The 19,128-nt window shown below is 43.7% G+C and overlaps 5 protein-coding genes across 5 annotated transcripts; all 5 read right to left on the bottom strand.

Annotated features, from left to right (window-relative positions):
* Positions 1 to 967: 967 nt before the first annotated feature.
* On the bottom strand, positions 968 to 3,644 carry LOC141015539 (E3 ubiquitin-protein ligase TRIM39-like). Its single transcript, XM_073489660.1, has 2 exons — positions 3,521 to 3,644; positions 968 to 3,425 (listed from the first exon to the last, which is right to left on the bottom strand). Exons 1-2 carry the CDS (start codon positions 3,524 to 3,526, stop codon positions 2,028 to 2,030), a joined length of 1,404 nt encoding a protein of 467 aa, XP_073345761.1. The 5' UTR covers positions 3,527 to 3,644; the 3' UTR covers positions 968 to 2,027.
* A 1,139-nt stretch (positions 3,645 to 4,783) lies between these two features.
* Positions 4,784 to 7,611, bottom strand: LOC141016122 (E3 ubiquitin-protein ligase TRIM39-like). The gene is made up of 2 exons (XM_073490386.1): positions 7,460 to 7,611; positions 4,784 to 7,364 (listed from the first exon to the last, which is right to left on the bottom strand). The coding sequence occupies exon 2, from the start codon at positions 7,345 to 7,347 to the stop codon at positions 5,959 to 5,961; it is 1,389 nt and encodes a 462-aa protein (XP_073346487.1). The 5' UTR covers positions 7,348 to 7,364; positions 7,460 to 7,611; the 3' UTR covers positions 4,784 to 5,958.
* A 1,137-nt stretch (positions 7,612 to 8,748) lies between these two features.
* Positions 8,749 to 11,457, bottom strand: LOC141016056 (nuclear factor 7, brain-like). The gene is made up of 2 exons (XM_073490309.1): positions 11,333 to 11,457; positions 8,749 to 11,237 (listed from the first exon to the last, which is right to left on the bottom strand). The coding sequence occupies exon 2, from the start codon at positions 11,218 to 11,220 to the stop codon at positions 9,835 to 9,837; it is 1,386 nt and encodes a 461-aa protein (XP_073346410.1). The 5' UTR covers positions 11,221 to 11,237; positions 11,333 to 11,457; the 3' UTR covers positions 8,749 to 9,834.
* Positions 11,458 to 12,305: 848 nt separating this feature from the next.
* LOC141016124 (nuclear factor 7, brain-like) lies at positions 12,306 to 14,927 on the bottom strand. Its single transcript, XM_073490388.1, has 2 exons — positions 14,869 to 14,927; positions 12,306 to 14,773 (listed from the first exon to the last, which is right to left on the bottom strand). The coding sequence occupies exon 2, from the start codon at positions 14,754 to 14,756 to the stop codon at positions 13,362 to 13,364; it is 1,395 nt and encodes a 464-aa protein (XP_073346489.1). The 5' UTR covers positions 14,757 to 14,773; positions 14,869 to 14,927; the 3' UTR covers positions 12,306 to 13,361.
* A 1,639-nt stretch (positions 14,928 to 16,566) lies between these two features.
* LOC141016105 (nuclear factor 7, brain-like) lies at positions 16,567 to 18,931 on the bottom strand. The gene is made up of 2 exons (XM_073490366.1): positions 18,740 to 18,931; positions 16,567 to 18,644 (listed from the first exon to the last, which is right to left on the bottom strand). The coding sequence occupies exon 2, from the start codon at positions 18,625 to 18,627 to the stop codon at positions 17,239 to 17,241; it is 1,389 nt and encodes a 462-aa protein (XP_073346467.1). The 5' UTR covers positions 18,628 to 18,644; positions 18,740 to 18,931; the 3' UTR covers positions 16,567 to 17,238.
* Between the last annotated feature and the right edge of the window lie 197 nt (positions 18,932 to 19,128).

Raw genomic sequence — 19,128 nt, 5'->3', positions numbered from 1 at the left:
AGGTGAGGGCGGAGCTTTGTCAGACCTCTGCTGAATGCTGATTGGTTCACATGTGACTCAGGGGAGTGTTTTAGTCCAAAGTACTGATTCACTGCAGGAAATGTAGTCTGATACACTTGTTGTTGTTGTTGGAGGGGCTGTAGTCCATCAGAACCAGCGCCAGCACTGCCTGAACTGTAGTGTTCTCTATTATCTCATTTACTCACCAACGTTACGTCCTGAATGTTTGACACTTAAATTATTTTTATTCTAACAACAATTTAATTACCTTGTTATCTCAGATTTTTTTTAATCACGTCTCAATAACTAATCTCATTTTCATGACTTCATCATTGACTCATCATTTAACAGGATGTGCAGGGAAGTTTGGTCGTTTTCGAGCGGGAACACAGTTTGAATAAAAACAATTAAAATTCAATAAAAGTGGCCGTCACTCATTTTACATGTTCAGATGCAGAGTGTGGAGGAGAACATCAGGCCTTCGCTCAGTCACATCAAAGTTGTAATTGCCAGAAAAAAACACAAAAACAAACAGTTAAATTTAAAACCATGTTCGTCTCCGGAGCAGCTCCATGTGTTAGAAAAGGTCGTTTGTCGTCGGGCTGAATCAGAAACCATCTCGTCATCCTCGGTTTGACTCTGCAGAAAGAAAACCTGCACAACTCATCACATCCAGGCAGCTTTCAAAAATGTCTGGAGCTCACTGCCACTTCATTCATGTTTCTGTTGTCATTTCTTCTGTTGTCTTTATTCATTGTTTGCTTATTTTTCTTATCTCTCATATTTATATTCGCATTTTTGGCCTTTTCTGAAGGGAGAAACAGCAGAGAGAGATTCAGTTCTTCAGTCAGCAACATCACATGAAGCCAAACTGAGACGTCCACCTTAAATACAGAACGACTCGTCCTCTCACTGAACAGACGACTGACAGCAGAGTTCAACTGATGGACACTGAAAACACACAGAATCACAATCATTGTGACTTTATTACATCAAAAGGGGAATAAATATACATTTACAGTATTTTCCATCATTTAATATATTTTATTTTATTACAAACATGTCATATGTGTCATAAAACTATGATTTTATTGTTTGGAAACTTTATAATCTGGACTAGAATTTGAAATAAAGTTTTTGGATCTGAACAACGAAACATGCAGTTATTAATTGATTTGTTTATTTGTGCCCATCCTCACACACACACACACACACACACACACACACACATTGAAACAAAGGTCGACAACAGAAACACAAAACAAACTGTCGAACAAACCAAAAACAAAACATAAAAAATGAACATACGTGTTTTGTGAATGATGAGACAGCAGGAGGAGCAGCTGCAGCTGAACAGGCTGAATTCTGTGATTTTTAATTTAAACAACATGTTGACAACATTTTTATGTTGACAAATCATTTTAGAAATAAAACATCTACAGAGCTCGTAGAACGGTGCAGAATAAAAGTCCCTCTTTTTCTTAAAAAACATTATTATGATTGTGAATAAATGATTTTAAAATGTTTGTCAGGTCCAAATTAATTGTTCTGTTTATCTCTGTGTCAGAATTCTGACAGTCGGTTCAGCTTCTAACGAGGTTTGTCAGCCAATAGTATCACACAGTTTGTATCACGTGGTGACTTTGTGTCGTAGTTGCCAGTTTGTGGGGAAAAGATTAACGTTAACTAGTGCACAACCTGGCAACCACCTGAGGGGCCAGATGATCGGATCAACAGCAGTGAAACTGCAACAGCTGCAACACAATATTGTTCGTCACCATCCAGCCGCCTCACTGTCTCCTCTTTCAGAACTTTCTCTGAGCCAAAACCAAGCCCCGTCCAATCCGGTGCAGCGCTGTGCACTCTGGGTGTTGTAGTCTTTCCACCTTTTGAGTAGAAGTGAACACCACAGCCCTTTGACTCTGTTTTCTCTGCTCATGTAGCATCAAGTTCAAAAATATTTGTCTTTCTCCTGCAGAGAGAGAGAGTTTTATTTCAGGGCGTCTTTCCAGAGATGAGATACTTCTTTAACTGCTCTGTTCCACTGTCACACACACCTTCAGGGGGGATATCTTCAGTTTACTCCAAGTGTTAATGTATGGAAACATCCTCTCAGTGAAAGTGTGTGTGATGGTGTGTAGGTGTGTGTTAGTATCAGGATCAGAGAACGACAGCTTTCCTCTGTTCCAGTCCAGATTCACTCTGATCCTCTGGAACTTCCTCTGCACTACGAGATCAGTGGATGGAGCTGATGGTGACAGCACCGAGTATTTACCTTCGTATAACTTTATTCTCCATAATCCAGTCAGTATGTTTCCCTTCCTCTGAGCAGACTCTGCTAACACACCCACTCTCCAGAATGTACTGTCTCCAACCTCGACGTCCCAGCTGTGAGTCCCTGAGTTAAAGCCCTCAGAGCCCAGGACAGAGAAGAAAACATCAAACCTCTGTGGATTATCAGGAAGCTGCTGTTCATCTCCTAGTATCACACTGCTCAGATCTTCAGACAGGATCAGGTTTGGACGAGCAGTGTTTGGGTCCAGAACCACAGGAGTGTATGAGACCATGTCCTTCATCTTGTTCCAGATGCTGAAGCTCAGGTTGCCCAGGTGTTTGGCCTGGTCTATCAGAGCTCCTGAGGGCAGCTGTGGATCCTCCAGCAGGGGGCGCTGCTGGACTCTTTCCACTGCAGCCTTGTAGTTGTGCAGGAATGAGACGTCTTCAGCTCTCAGCTCCTCCTCTGTGGCTCTGACTGTGTGTGAAAGAGCTGCTATCTCTCTGCTCAGATCGTCCATCTTCTCCTTCATCACCTGACTCTTCTGCTCCTCTTCCTCCCTCAGTGCAGCCATCCTGGCCTCCTCTTCCTCTTCTAGAAACTGGTGAAGCTTCTTAAACTGCTGCTTAATCTGCCTCTCTGTGTGTCGGGCCTGGACCTTCATGTGTTCTGCTGTCTGATCAAACTTCACTTTAACTTCTTCAAAAACCTTTAACTTCTCCTTTAAAGGCTCCAGAGTCTCCTGAAGTTTCTTCTTGTGTTGTTGTGCAGCTTCATCGATGGGTCTGAATCTGTGGTTGGTGTGTTGTTCTGAGTCTCTGCAGATGTGACACACCGGCTGCTGATGGTCCAGACAGAAGAGTTTGAGTTTCTCAGAGTGCCGACTGCAGAGATCCTCTGAAGCTCTCTGATCTCTCTCCTGTAAGAAGGTCTCACACAGGTTCTTTAACACCAGGTTACGAGGTGGTTCTGACTTTGAAGATCTTTTCCTACAAACTGGACACTCACGTCTTTGTCTCTCTGTCCACCAGCTCTGCAGACAGTCTTTACAGAAGCTGTGGCTACATGACAGAAGGACAGGCTCTCTGAAGACATCATGACACACCGGACAGCAGAGATCCTCCTCTAACCTGGAAGCCATGAAGTGACGCTGTGAACACAGCAGACAGTACAGTCAGTCACAGCTCCACTTCCTCCTTCACTTCACTGAAGTTTACTTTCAGTTCTGGTTCTAGTCGGACTCACCTTCATTGTGTGGAGCGTCTGCAGTGTTGTAGTTTCCTCCTCCTCTCTCCTGTAGATCAACTCACTCAGAGGACGTTGTTAGTTCAGTCTGAAGGTGAATCTGATCGTCTGTTTGTGGTTCTGTACTAAACAGAGAGAGACACACACACACACACCGACAATGTGAGTCTCAGGTGAGGGCGGAGCTTTGTCAGACCTCTGCTGAATGCTGATTGGTTCACATGTGACTCAGGGGAGTGTTTCAGCCCAAAGCACTGATTCACTGCAGGAAATGTAGTCTGATACACTTGTTGTTGTTGTTGGAGGGGCTGTAGTCCATCAGAACCAGCGCCAGCACTGCCTGAACTGTAGTGTTCTCTATTATCTCATTTACTCACCAACGTTACGTCCTGAATGTTTGACCCTTAAATTATTTTTACTCTAACAACAATTTAATTACCTTGTTATCTCAGATTTTTTTTTAATCACGTCTCAATAACTAATCTCATTTTCATGACTTCATCATTGATTCATCATTTAACAGGATGTGCAGGGAAGTTTGGTCGTTTTTGAGCGGGAACACAGTTTGAATAAAAACAATTAAAATTCAATAAAAGTGGCCGTCACTCATTTTACATGTTCAGATGCAGAGTGTGGAGGAGAACGTCAGGCCTTCGCTCAGTCACATCAAAGTTGTAATTGCCAGAAAAAAGGAAAAAAAACAGTTCAATTTAAAACCATGTTCGTCTCCGGAGCAGCTCCATGTGTTAGAAAAGGTCGTTTGTCGTCGGGCTGAATCAGAAACCATCTCGTCGTCCTCGGTTTGACTCTGACTTGGATCCTTGTTGCATCTCTCAACCTCAGAAACATCAACAAGTTGTCTAACAGATCATTCTGAGCTGTAAATGTGACCAGAGCTGATGTTTGCTGCCTCCTGCAGGCTGCACAACCCAGAGCTGCAGAAAGAAAACCTGCACAACTCATCACATCCAGGCAGCTTTCAAACATGTCTGGAGCTCACTGCCACTTCATTTATGTTTCTGTTGTCATTTCTTCTGTTGTCTTTATTCATTGTTTGCTTATTTATCTTATTCTCTCATACTTATATTTGCATTTTTGGCCTTTTCTGAAGGGAGAAACAGCAGAGAGAGATTCAGTTCTTCAGTCAGCAACATCACATGAAGCCAAACTGAGACGTCCACCTTAAATACAGAACGACTCGTCCTCTCACTGAACAGACGACTGACAGCAGAGTTCAACTGATGGAGACTGAAAACACACAGAATCACAATCATTGTGACTTTATTACATCAAAAGGGGAATAAAGATACATTTACAGTATTTTCCATCATTTAATATATTTTATTTTATTACAAACATTTCATATGTGTCATAAAACTTTGATTTTATTGTTTGGAAACTTTATAATCTGGACTAGAATTTGAAATAAAGTTTTTGGATCTGAACAACGAAACATGCAGTTATTAATTGATTTGTTTATTTGTGCCCATCCTCACACACACACACACACACACACACACACACAGACACAGATTGAAACAAAGGTCGACAACAGAAACACAAAGCAAACTGTCAAACAAACCAAAAACAAAACATGAAAAATGAACATACGTGTTTTGTGAATGATGAGACAGCAGGAGGAGCAGCTGCAGCTGAACAGGCTGAATTCTGTGATTTTTAATTAAACAACATGTTGACAACATTTTTATGTCGACAAATCATTTTAGAAATAAAACATCTACAGAGCTCGTAGAACGGTGCAGAATAAAAGTCCCTCTTTTCGTTAAAAACATTATTAGGATTGTGAATAAATGATTTTAAAATGTTTGTCAAGTCCGAATGAATTGTTCTGTTTATCTCTGTGTCAGAATTCTGACAGTCGGTTCAGCTTCTAACGAGGTTTGTCAGCCAATAGTATCACACAGTTTGTATCACGTGGTGACTTTGTGTCGTAGTTGCCAGTTTGTGGGGGAAAAGATTAACGTTTAGGCAGCTAGTGCACAACCTGGCAACCACCTGAGGGGCCAGATGATCGGATCAACAGCGGTGTTGTGACGTGGATGTGATGGAAGGAGGAGATGGAGCTCCACATTTAGAGCCTGAATGTTCTCAATAACACCTTTAAAGAAACAACATGGTGGATATTAGAGTTTTTCACCGTTCAGCTGCAACACAATATTGTTCGTCACCATCCAGCCGCCTCACTGTCTCCTCTTTCAGAACTTTGTCTGAGCCAAAACCAAGCCCCGTCCAATCCGGTGCAGCGCTGTGCACTCTGGGTGTTGTAGTCTTTCTACCTTTTGAGTAGAAGTGAACACCACAGCCCTTTGACTCTGTTTTCTCTGCTCATGTAGCATCAAGTTCAAAAATATTTGTCTTTCTCCTGCAGAGAGAGACAGTTTTATTTCAGGGCGTCTTTCCAGAGATGAGATACTTCTTTAACTGCTCTGTTCCACTGTCACACACACCTTCAGGGGGGATATCTTCAGTTTATTCCAAGTGTGAATGTATGGAAACATCCTCTCAGTGAAAGTGTGTGTGAAGGTGTGTAGGTGTGTGTTAGTATCAGGATCAGAGAACGACAGCTTTCCTCTGTTCCAGTCCAGATTCACTCTGATCCTCTGGAGCTTCTTCTGCACTACGAGATCAGTGGATGGAGCTGGTAGTGACCGCACCGAGTATTTACCATCATATAACCTTATTCTCCATAATCCAGACCATATGTCTCCCTTCCTCTGGACAGACTCTGCACACACACCCAGTATCCAGACTGTACTGTCTCCAACCTCGACGTCCCAGCTGTGAGTCCCTGAGTTAAAGCCCTCAGAGCCCAGGACAGACCCGTAATAATGAAACCTCTCTGGATTATCAGGAAGCTTCTGTGTCTCTCCTGGTATCACACTGCTAAGTTCTTCAGACAGGATCAGTTTTCGACCAGCAGTGTTTGGGTCCAGAACCACAGGACTGTAGGAGACCATGTCCTTCATCTTGTTCCAGATGTTGAAACTCAGGTTGCCCAGGTGTTTGGCCTGGTCTATCAGAGCTCCTGAGGGCAGCTGTGGATCCTCCAGCAGGGGGCGCTGCTGGACTCTTTCCACTGCAGCCTTGTAGTTGTGCAGGAATGAGACGTCTTCAGCTCTCAGCTCCTCCTCTGTGGCTCTGACTGTGTGTGAAAGAGCTGCTATCTCTCTGCTCAGAGCCTCCATCTTCTCCTTCATCATCTGACTCTTCTGCTCCTCTTCCTCCCTCAGTGCAGCCATCCTGGCCTCCTCTTCCTCTTCTAGAAACTGGTGAAGCTTCTTAAACTGCTGCTTAATCTGCCTCTCTGTGTGTCGGGCCTGGACCTTCATGTGTTCTGCTGTCTGATCAAACTTCACTTTAACTTCTTCATAAACCTTTAACTTCTCCTTTAAAGGCTCCAGAGTCTCCTGAAGTTTCTTCTTGTGTTGTTGTGCAGCTTCAACGATGGGTCTGAATCTGTGGTTGGTGTGTTGTTCTGAGTCTCTGCAGACGAGACACACCGGCTGCTGATGGTCCAGACAGAAGAGTTTGAGTTTCTCAGAGTGCAGACTGCAGAGATCCTCTGAAGCTCTCTGATCTCTCTCCTGTAAGAAGGTCTCACACAGGTTCTTTAACACCAGGTTACGAGGTGGTTGGTCCTTTGAAGATCTTCTCTTACAAACTGGACACTCACGTGTTTGTCTCTCTGTCCACCAGCTCTGCAGACAGTCTTTACAGAAGCTGTGGCTACAGGACAGAACGACAGGCTCTCTGAAGACATCATGACACACCAGACAGCAGAGATCCTCCTCTAACCTGGAAGCCATTTTGTCTCTGAGTGAAGCTGGGAACACAGCAGACAATACAGTCAGTCACAGCTCCACTTCCTCCTTCACTTCACTGAAGTTTACTTTGAGTTCTGGTTCTAGTCGGACTCACCTTCAGTGTGTGGAGCGTCTGCAGTGTTGTAGTTTCCTCCTCCTCTCTCCTGTAGATCAACTCACTCAGAGGACGTTGTTAGTTCAGTCTGAAGGTGAATCTGATCGTCTGTTTGTGGATCTGTACTAAAGAGAGAGAGAGACACACACACACACACACACGCTGACACACTGTTTCCTGGTTTGTCTCAGGTGAGTCAGATGAGGGCGGAGCTTTGTCAGACCTCTGCTGAATGCTGATTGGTTCACATGTGACTCAGGGGAGTGTTTCAGTCCAAAGTACTGATTCACTGCAGGAAATGTAGTCTGATACACTTGTTGTTGTTGTTGGAGGGGCTGTAGTCCATCAGAACCAGCGCCAGCACTGCCTGAACTGTAGTGTTCTCTATTATCTCATTTACTCACCAACGTTACGTCCTGAATGTTTGACGCTTAAATTATTTTTATTCTAACAACAATTTAATTACCTTGTTATCTCAGATTTTTTTTTAATCACGTCTCAATAACTAATCTCATTTTCATGACTTCATCATTGATTCATCATTTAACAGGATGTGCAGGGAAGTTTGGTCGTTTTTGAGCGGGAACACAGTTTGAATAAAAACAATTAAAATTCAATAAAAGTGGCCGTCACTCATTTTACATGTTCAGATGCAGAGTGTGGAGGAGAACGTCAGGCCTTCGCTCAGTCACATCAAAGTTGTAATTGCCAGAAAAAAGAAAAACAACAGTCAAATTTAAAACCATGTTCGTCTCCGGAGCAGCTCCATGTGTTAGAAAAGGTCTTTTGTCGTCGGGCTGAATCAGAAACCATCTCGTCGTCCTCGGTTTGACTCTGACTTGGATCCTTGTTGCATCTCTCAACCTCAGAAACATCAACAAGTTGTCTAACAGATCATTCTGAGCTGTAAATGTAACCAGAGCTGATGTTTGCTGCCTCCTGCAGGCTGCACAACCCAGAGCTGCAGAAAGAAAACCTGCACAACTCATCACATCCAGGCAGCTTTCAAACATGTCTGGAGCTCACTGCCACTTCATTTATGTTTCTGTTGTCATTTCTTCTGTTGTCTTTATTCATTGTTGGCTTATTTTTCTTATTCTCTCATATTCATATTTGCATTTTTGACTTTTTCTGAAGGGAGAAACAGCAGAGAGAGATTCAGTTCTTCAGTCAGCAACATCACATGAAGCCAAACTGAGACGTCCACCTTAAATACAGAACGACTCGTCCTCTCACTGAACAGACGACTGACAGCAGAGTTCAACTGATGGAGACTGAAAACACACAGAATCACAATCATTGTGACTTTATTACATCAAAAGGGGAATAAAGATACATTTACAGTATTTTCCATCATTTAATATATTTTATTTTATTACAAACATTTCATATGTGTCATAAAACTTTGATTTTATTGTTTGAAAACTTTATAATCTGGACTTGAATTTGAAATAAAGTTTTTGGATCTGAACAACGAAACATGCAGTTATTAATTGATTTGTTTATTTGTGCCCATCCTCACACACACACACACACACACACACACACACACACACACTCACACTCACACACACACACACACACACACACACACACACACACACACACACACACACATTGAAACAAAGGTCGACAACAGAAACACAAAGCAAACTGTCAAACAAACCAAAAACAAAACATAAAAAATGAACATACGTGTTTTGTGAATGATGAGACAGCAGGAGGAGCAGCTGCAGCTGAACAGGCTGAATTCTGTGATTTTTAATTTAAACAACATGTTGACAACATTTTTATGTCGACAAATCATTTTAGAAATAAAACATCTACAGAGCTCGTAGAACGGTGCAGAATAAAAGTCCCTCTTTTCCTTAAAAACATTATTATGATTGTGAATAAATGATTTTAAAATGTTTGTCAGGTCCAAATGAATTGTTCTGTTTATCTCTGAGTCAGAATTCTGGCAGTCGGTTCAGCTTCTAACGAGGTTTGTCAGCCAATAGTATCACACAGTTTGTATCACGTGGTGACTTTGTGTCGTAGTTGCCAGTTTGTGGGGAAAAGATTAACGTTCAGGCAGCTAGTGCACAACCTGGCAACCACCTGAGGGGCCAGATGATCGGATCAACAGTGGTGCCGCCTCACTGTCTCCTCTTTCAGAACTTTCTCTGAGCCAAAACCAAGCCCCGTCCAATCCGGTGCAGCGCTGTGCACTCTGGGTGTTGTAGTCTTTCTACCTTTTGAGTAGAAGTGAACACCACAGCCCTTTGACTCTGTTTTCTCTGCTCATGTAGCATCAAGTTCAAAAATATTTGTCTTTCTCCTGCAGAGAGAGACAGTTTTATTTCAGGGCGTCTTTCCAGAGATGAGATACTTCTTTAACTGCTCTGTTCCACTGTCACACACACCTTCAGGGGGGATATCTTCAGTTTACTCCAAGTGTCAATGAATGGAAACATCCTCTCAGTGAAAGTGTGTGTGAAGGTGTGTAGGTGTGTGTTAGTATCAGGATCAGAGAACGACAGCTTTCCTCTGTTCCAGTCCAGATTCACTCTGATCCTCTGGCGCTTCTTCTGCACTTTGAGAACAGTGGATGGAGCTGATGGTGACTCCACTGAGTATTTACCTTCCAATAACATTATTCTCCATAATCCAGACAGTATGAGTCCCTTCCTCTGGACAGACTCTGCTAACACACCCAGTAACCAGACTGTACTGTCTCCAACCTCGACGTCCCAGCTGTGAGTCCCTGAGTTAAAGCCCTCAGAGCCCAGGACAGACTCGTAATCATCAAACCTCTCTGGATTATCAGGAAGCTGCTGTCTCCCTCCTCCTCTCACACTGCTCAGATCTTCAGACAGGATGAGTTCTGGATGAGCAGTGTTTGGGTCCAGAACCACAGGAGTGTAGGAGACCATGTCCTTCATCTTGTTCCAGATGTTGAAGCTCAGGTTGCCCAGGTGTTTGGCCTGGTCTATCAGAGCTCCTGAGGGCAGCTGTGGATCCTCCAGCAGGGGGCGCTGCTGGACTCTTTCCTCTGCAGCCTTGTAGTTGTGCAGGAATGAGACGTCTTCAGCTCTCAGCTCCTCCTCTGTGGCTCTGACTGTGTGTGAAAGAGCTGCTATCTCTCTGCTCAGAGCCTCCATCTTCTCCTTCATCATCTGACTCTTCTGCTCCTCTTCCTCCCTCAGTGCAGCCATCCTGGCCTCCTCTTCCTCTTCTAGAAACTGGTGAAGCTTCTTAAACTGCTGCTTAATCTGCCTCTCTGTGTGTCGGGCCTGGACCTTCATGTGTTCTGCTGTCTGATCAAACTTCACTTTAACTTCTTCAAAAACCTTTAACTTCTTCTTTAAAGGCTCCAGAGTCTCCTGAAGTTTCTTCTTGTGTTGTTGTGCAGCTTCATCGATGGGTCTGAATCTGTGGTTGGTGTGTTGTTCTGAGTCTCTGCAGACGAGACACACCGGCTGCTGATGGTCCAGACAGAAGAGTTTGAGTTTCTCAGAGTGCCGACTGCAGAGATCCTCTGAAGCTCTCTGACCTCTCTCCTGTAAGAAGGTCTCACACAGGTTCTTTAACACCAGGTTTAAAGGTGGATCCATTGAAGATCTTCTCTTACAAACTGGACACTCACGTGTTTGTCTCTCTGTCCACCAGCTCTGCAGACAGTCTTTACAGAAGCTGTGGCTACATGACAGAAGGACAGGCTCTCTGAAGACATCATGACACACCGGACAGCAGAGATCCTCCTCTAACCTGGAAGCCATTTTGTCTCTGAGTGACGCTGGGAACACAGCAGACAGTACAGTCAGTCACAGCTCCACTTCCTCCTTCACTTCACTGAAGTTTACTTTCAGTTCTGGTTCTAGTCGGACTCACCTTCAGTGTGTGGAGCGTCTGCAGTGTTGTAGTTTCCTCCTCCTCTCTCCTGTAGATGAACTCACTCAGAGGACGTTGTTAGTTCAGTCTGAAGGTGAATCTGATCGTCTGTTTGTGGATCTGTACTAAAGACACACACACACACACACACACACACACACACACACACACACGCTGACACACTGTTTCCTGGTTTGTCTCAGGTGAGTCAGGTGAGGGCGAAGCTTTGTCAGACCTCTGCTGAATGCTGACTGGTTCACATGTGACTCAGGGGAGTGTTTCAGTCCAAAGTACTGATTCACTGCAGGAAATGTAGTCTGATACACTTGTTGTTGTTGTTGGAGGGGCTGTAGTCCATCAGAACCAGCGCCAGCACTGCCTGAACTGTAGTGTTCTCTATTATCTCATTTACTCACCAACGTTACGTCCTGAATGTTTGACGCTTAAATTATTTTTATTCTAACAACAATTTAATTACCTTGTTATCTCAGATTTTTTTTTAATCACGTCTCAATAACTAATCTCATTTTCATGACTTCATCATTGATTCATCATTTAACAGGATGTGCAGGGAAGTTTGGTCGTTTTTGAGCGGGAACACAGTTTGAATAAAAACAATTAAAGTTCAATAAAAGTGGCCGTCACTCATTTTATATGTTCAGATGCAGAGTGTGGAGGAGAACATCAGGCCTTCGCTCAGTCACATCAAAGTTGTAATTGCCAGAAAAAAAACAAAAAAAAAGAGTTACATTTAAAACCATGTTTGTCTCCGGAGCAGCAATGCAAATATTTATATTTGCATGTTTGACCTTTTCTGAAGGGAGAAACAGCAGAGAGAGATTCAGTTCTTTAGTCAGCAACATCACATGAAGCCAAACTGAGACGTCCACCTTAAATACAGAACGACTCGTCCTCTCACTGAACAGACGACTGACAGCAGAGTTCAACTGATGGAGACTGAAAACACACAGAATCACAATCATTGTGACTTTATTACATCAAAAGGGGAATAAAGATACATTTACAGTATTTTCCATCATTTAATATATTTTATTTTATTACAAACATTTCATATGTGTCATAAAACTTTGATTTTATTGTTTGGGAACTTTATAATCTGGACTAGAATTTGAAATAAAGTTTTTGGATCTGAACAACGAAACATGCAGTTATTAATTGATTTGTTTATTTGTGCCCATCCTCACACACTCACACACACACACACACACATTGAAACAAAGGTCGACAACAGAAACACAAAACAAACTGTCAAACAAACCAAAATCAAAACATAAAAAATGAACATACGTGTTTTGTGAATGATGAGACAGCAGGAGGAGCAGCTGCAGCTGAACAGGCTGAATTCTGTGATTTTTAATTTAAACAACATGTTGACGACATTTTTATGTCGACAAATCATTTTAGAAATAAAACATCTACAGAGCTCGTAGAACGGTGCAGAATAAAAGTCCCTCTTCTCCTGAAAAACATTATTATGATTGTGAATAAATGATTTTAAAATGTTTGTCAGGTCCAAATGAATTGTTCTGTTTATCTCTGCGGCAGAATTCTGACAGTCGGTTCAGCTTCTAACAACGTTTGTCAGCCAATAGTATCACAGTTTGTATCACGTGGTGACTTTGTGTCGTAGTTGCCAGTTTGTGGGGGAAAAGATTAACGTTCAGGCAGCTAGTGCACAACCTGGCAACCACCTGAGGGGCCAGATGATCGGATCAACAGCGGTGAAACTGCAACAGTTGCAACACAATATTGTTCGTCACCATCCAGCCGCCTCACTGTCTCCTCTTTCAGAACTTTCTCTGAGCCAAAACCAAGCCCCGTCCAATCCGGTGCAGCGCTGTGCACTCTGGGTGTTGTAGTCTTTCTACTTTTGAGTAGAAGTGAACACCACAGCCCTTTGACTCTGTTTTCTCTGCTCATGTAGCATCAAGTTCAAAAATATTTGTCTTTCTCCTGCAGAGAGAGACAGTTTTATTTCAGGGCGTCTTTCCAGAGATGAGATACTTCTTTAACTGCTCTGTTCCACTGTCACACACACCTTCAGGGGGGATATCTTCAGTGGAAGTTCATCCAAAGTGCTCATGTATGGAAACATCCTCTCAGTGAAAGTGTGTGTGAAGGTGTGTAGGTGTGTGTTAGTATCAGGATCAGAGAACGACAGCTTTCCTCTGTTCCAGTCCAGATTCACTCTGATCCTCTGGAGCTTCTTCTGCACTACGAGACCAGTGGATGGAGCTGATGGTGACCGCACCGAGTATTTACCATCGTATAACATTATTTTCCATAATCCAGACAGTGTGTTTCCCTTCCTCTGGACAGACTCTGCTAACACACCCAGACACCAGCCTGTACTGTCTCCAACCTCGACGTCCCAGCTGTGAGTCCCTGAGTTAAAGCCCTCAGAGCCCAGGACAGAGAAGAAAACATCAAACCTCTCTGGATTATCAGGAAGCTCCTGTTCATCTCCTAGTATCACACTGCTCAGATCTTCAGACAGGATGAGGTCTGGATGAGCAGTGTTTGGGTCCAGAACCACAGGAGTGTAGGAGACCATGTCCTTCATCTTGTTCCAGATGTTGAAGCTCAGGTTGCCCAGGTGTTTGGCCTGGTCTATCAGAGCTCCTGAGGGCAGCTGTGGATCCTCCAGCAGGGGGCGCTGCTGGACTCTTTCCACTGCAGCCTTGTAGTTGTGCAGGAATGAGACGTCTTCAGCTCTCAGCTCCTCCTCTGTGGCTCTGACTGTGTGTGAAAGAGCTGCTATCTCTCTGCTCAGAGCCTCCATCTTCTCCTTCATCATCTGACTCTTCTGCTCCTCTTCCTCCCTCAGTGCAGCCATCCTGGCCTCCTCTTCCTCTTCTAGAAACTGGTGAAGCTTCTTAAACTGCTCCTTAATCTGCCTCTCTGTGTGTCGGGCCTGGACCTTCATGTGTTCTGCTGTCTGATCAAACTTCACTTTAACCTCTTCAAAAACCTTTAACTTCTCCTTTAAAGGCTCCAGAGTTTCCTGAAGTTTCTTCTTGTGTTGTCGTGCAGCTTCATCGATGGGTCTGACTGTGTGGTTGGTGTGTTGTTCTGAGTCTCTGCAGATGTGACACACCGGCTGCTGATGGTCCAGACAGAAGAGTTTGAGTTTCTCAGAGTGCCGACTGCAGAGATCCTCTGAAGCTCTCTGACCTCTCTCCTGTAAGAAGGTCTCACACAGGTTCTTTAACACCAGGTTTGAAAGTGGATGTTCCTTTGAAGATCTTCTCTTACAAACTGGACACTCACGTGTTTGTCTCTCTGTCCACCAGCTCTGCAGACAGTCTTTACAGAAGCTGTGGCTACAGGACAGAACGACAGGCTCTCTGAAGACATCATGACACACCGGACAGCAGAGATCCTCCTCTAACCTGGAAGCCATTTTGTCTCTGAGTGATGCTGTGAACACAGCAGACAGTACAGTCAGTCACAGCTCCACTTCCTCCTTCACTTCACTGAAGTTTACTTTGAGTTCTGGTTCTAGTCGGACTCACCTTCAGTGTGTGGAGCGTCTGCAGTGTTGTAGTTTCCTCCTCCTCTCTCCTGTAGATCAACTCACTCGGAGGACATTGTTAGTTCAGTCTGAAGGTGAATCTGATCGTCTGTTTGTGGATCTGTACTAAAGAGACACACACACACACACACACACACACACACTGACAAACTGTTTCATGGTTTGTCTCAGGTGAATCAGGTGAGGGCGGAGCTTTGTCAGACCTCTGCTGAATGCTGATTGGGTCACATGTGACTCAGGGGAGTGTTTCAGTCCAAAGTACTGATTCACTGCAGGAAATGTAGTCTGATACACTTGTTGTTGTTGTTGGAGGGGCTGTAGTCCATCAGAACCAGCGCCAGCACTGCCTGAACTGTAGTGTTCTCTATTATCTCATTTACTCACCAACGTTACGTCCTGAATGTTTGACCCTTAAATTATTTTTATTCTAACAACAATTTAATTACCTTGTTATCTCAGATTTTTTTTTAATCACGTCTCAGTAACTAATCTCATTTTCATGACTTCATCATTGATTCATCATTTAACAGGATGTGCAGGGAAGTTTGGTCGTTTTTGAGCGGGAACACAGTTTGAATAAAAACAATTAAAATTCAATAAAAGTGGCCGTCACTCATTTTACATGTTCAGATGCAGAGTGTGGAGGAGAACATCAGGCCTTCGCTCAGTCACATCAAAGTTGTAATTGCCAGAAAAAAGAAAAACAACAGTCAAATTTAAAACCATGTTCGTCTCCGGAGCAGCTCCATGTGTTAGAAAAGGTTGTTTGTCATCGGGCTGAATCAGAAACCATCTCGTCGTCCTCGGTTTGACTCTGACTTGGATCCTTGTTGCATCTCTCAACCTCAGAAACATCAACAAGTTGTCTAACAGATCATTCTGAGCTGTAAATGTAACCAGAGCTGATGTTTGCTGCCTCCTGCAGGCTGCACAACCCAGAGCTGCAGAAAGAAAACCTGCACAACTCATCACATCCAGGCAGCTTTCAAACATGTCTGGAGCTCACTGCCACTTCATTTATGTTTCTGTTGTCATTTCTTCTGTTGTCTTTATTCATTGTTTGCTTATTTTTATTATTCTCTCATATTTATATTTGCATGTTTGACCTTTTCTGAAGGGAGAAACAGCAGAGAGAGATTCAGTTCTTCAGTCAGCAACATCACATGAAGCCAAACTGAGACGTCCACCTTAAATACAGAACGACTCGTCCTCTCACTGAACAGACGACTGACAGCAGAGTTCAACTGATGGAGACTGAAAACACACAGAATCACAATCACTGTGACTTTATTACATCAAAAGGGGAATAAAGATACATTTACAGTATTTTCCATCATTTAATATATTTTATTTTATTACAAACATTTCATATGTGTCATAAAACTTTGATTTTATTGTTTGGAAACTTTATAATCTGGACTAGAATTTGAAATAAAGTTTTTGGATCTGAACAAAGAAACATGCAGTTATTAATTGATTTGTTTATTTGTGCCCATCCTCACACACACACACACACACACACACACACACACACACACACACACACACATTGAAACAAAGGTCGACAACAGAAACACAAAACAAACTGTCAAACAAACCAAAAACAAAACATAAAAAATGAACATACGTGTTTTGTGAATGATGAGACAGCAGGAGGAGCAGCTGCAGCTGAACAGGCTGAATTCTGTGATTTTTAATTTAAACAACATGTTGACAACATTTTTATGTTGACAAATCATTTTAGAAATAAAACATCTACAGAGCTCGTAGAACGGTGCAGAATAAAAGTCCCTCTTTTCCTTAAAAACATTATTATGATTGTGAATAAATGATTTTAAAATGTTTGTCAGGTCCAAATGAATTGTTCTGTTTATCTCTGCGTCAGAATTCTGACAGTCGGTTCAGCTTCTAACGAGGTTTGTCAGCCAATAGTATCACACAGTTTGTATCACGTGGTGACTTTGTGTCGTAGTTGCCAGTTTGTGGGGAAAAGATTAACGTTCAGGCAGCTAGTGCACAACCTGGCAACCACCTGAGGGGCCAGATGATCGGATCAACAGCGGTGAAACTGCAACAGCTGCAACACAATATTGTTCGTCACCATCCAGCCGCCTCACTGTCTCCTCTTTCAGAACTTTCTCTGAGCCAAAACCAAGCCCCGTCCAATCCGGTGCAGCGCTGTGCACTCTGGGTGTTGTAGTCTTTCTACCTTTTGAGTAGAAGTGAACACCACAGCCCTTTGACTCTGTTTTCTCTGCTCATGTAGCATCAAGTTCAAAAATATTTGTCTTTCTCCTGCAGAGAGAGACAGTTTTATTTCAGGGCGTCTTTCCAGAGATGAGATACTTCTTTAACTGCTCTGTTCCACTGTCACACACACCTTCAGGGGGGATATCTTCAGTTTACTCCAAGTGTTAATGTATGGAAACATCTTCTCAGTGAAAGTGTGTGTGAAGGTGTGTAGGTGTGTGTTAGTATCAGGATCAGAGAACGACAGCTTTCCTCTGTTCCAGCCCAGATTCACTCTGATCCTCTGGAGCTTCTTCTGCACTACGAGATCGGTGGGTGAAGCTGATGGTGACAGCACTGAGTATTTACCTTTGTATAACTTTATTCTCCATAATCCAGACTGTATGCTTCCCTTCTTCTGAGCAGACTCTGGTAACACACCCAGTATCCAGAATGTACTGTCTCCAACCTCGACGTCCCAGCTGTGAGTCCCTGAGTTAAAGCCCTCAGAGCCCAGGACAGAGAAGTAATCATCAAACCTCTCTGGATTATCAGGAAGCTTCTGTCTCTCTCCTCCTGTCACACTGCTCAGATCTTCAGACAGGATGAGTTTTGGATGAGCAGTATTTGGGTCCAGAACCACAGGAGTGTAGGAGACCATGTCCTTCGTCTTGTTCCAGATGTTGAAGCTCAGGTTGCCCAGGTGTTTGGCCTGGTCTATCAGAGCTCCTGAGGGCAGCTGTGGATCCTCCAGCAGGAGGCGCTGCTGGACTCTTTCCACTGCAGCCTTGTAGTTGTGCAGGAATGAGACGTCTTCAGCTCTCAGCTCCTCCTCTGTGGCTCTGACTGTGTGTGAAAGAGCTGCTATCTCTCTGCTCAGAGCCTCCATCTTCTCCTTCATCATCTGACTCTTCTGCTCCTCTTCCTCCCTCAGTGCAGCCATCCTGGCCTCCTCTTCCTCTTCTAGAAACTGGTGAAGCTTCTTAAACTGCTGCTTAATCTGCCTCTCTGTGTGTCGGGCCTGGACCTTCATGTGTTCTGCTGCTTGATCAAACTTCACTTTAACTCCTTCAAAAACCTTTAACTTCTTCTTTAAAGGCTCCAGAGTTTCCTGAAGTTTCTTCTTGTGTTGTTGTGCAGCTTCATCGATGGGTCTGAATCTGTGGTTGGTGTGTTGTTCTGAGTCTCTGCAGACGAGACACACCGGCTGCTGATGGTCCAGACAGAAGAGTTTGAGTTTCTCAGAGTGCCGACTGCAGAGATCCTCTGAAGCTCTCTGACCTCTCTCCTGTAAGAAGGTCTCACACAGGTTCTTTAACGCCAGGTTACAAGGTGGTAGATCCCTTGAAGATCTTCTCTTACAAACTGGACACTCACGTGTTTGTCTCTCTGTCCACCAGCTCTGCAGACAGTCTTTACAGAAGCTGTGGCTACATGACAGAAGGACAGGCTCTCTGAAGACATCATGACACACCGGACAGCAGAGATCCTCCTCTGACCTGGAAGCCATTTTGTCTCTGAGTGACACTGTGAACACAGCAGACAGTACAGTCAGTCACAGCTCCACTTCCTCCTTCACTTCACCAAAGTTTACTTTGAGTTCTGGTTCTAGTCGGACTCACCTTCAGTGTGTGGAGCGTCTGCAGTGTTGTAGTTTCCTCCTCCTCTCTCCTGTAGATGAACTCACTCAGAGGACGTTGTTAGTTCAGTCTGAAGGTGAATCTGATCGTCTGTTTGTGGATCTGTACTAAAGAGACACACACACACACACACACACACACACACACACTGACAAACTGTTTCCTGGTTTGTCTCAGGTGAGTCAGATGAGGGCGGAGCTTTGTCAGACCTCTGCTGAATGCTGACTGGGTCACATGTGACTCAGGGGAGTGTTTCAGTCCAAAGTACTGATTCACTGCAGGAAATGTAGTCTGATACACTTGTTGTTGTTGTTGGAGGGGCTGTAGTCCATCAGAACCAGCGCCAGCACTGCCTGAACTGTAGTGTTCTC

This window comes from Pagrus major, chromosome 20 (genome assembly GCF_040436345.1).
Source record: "Pagrus major chromosome 20, Pma_NU_1.0".
In the NCBI taxonomy this organism is placed as follows: Eukaryota; Metazoa; Chordata; class Actinopteri; order Spariformes; family Sparidae; genus Pagrus; species Pagrus major.
Note: the sequence above shows the minus strand (reverse complement) of the source record. Positions and strands in the feature narration are given on the sequence as shown.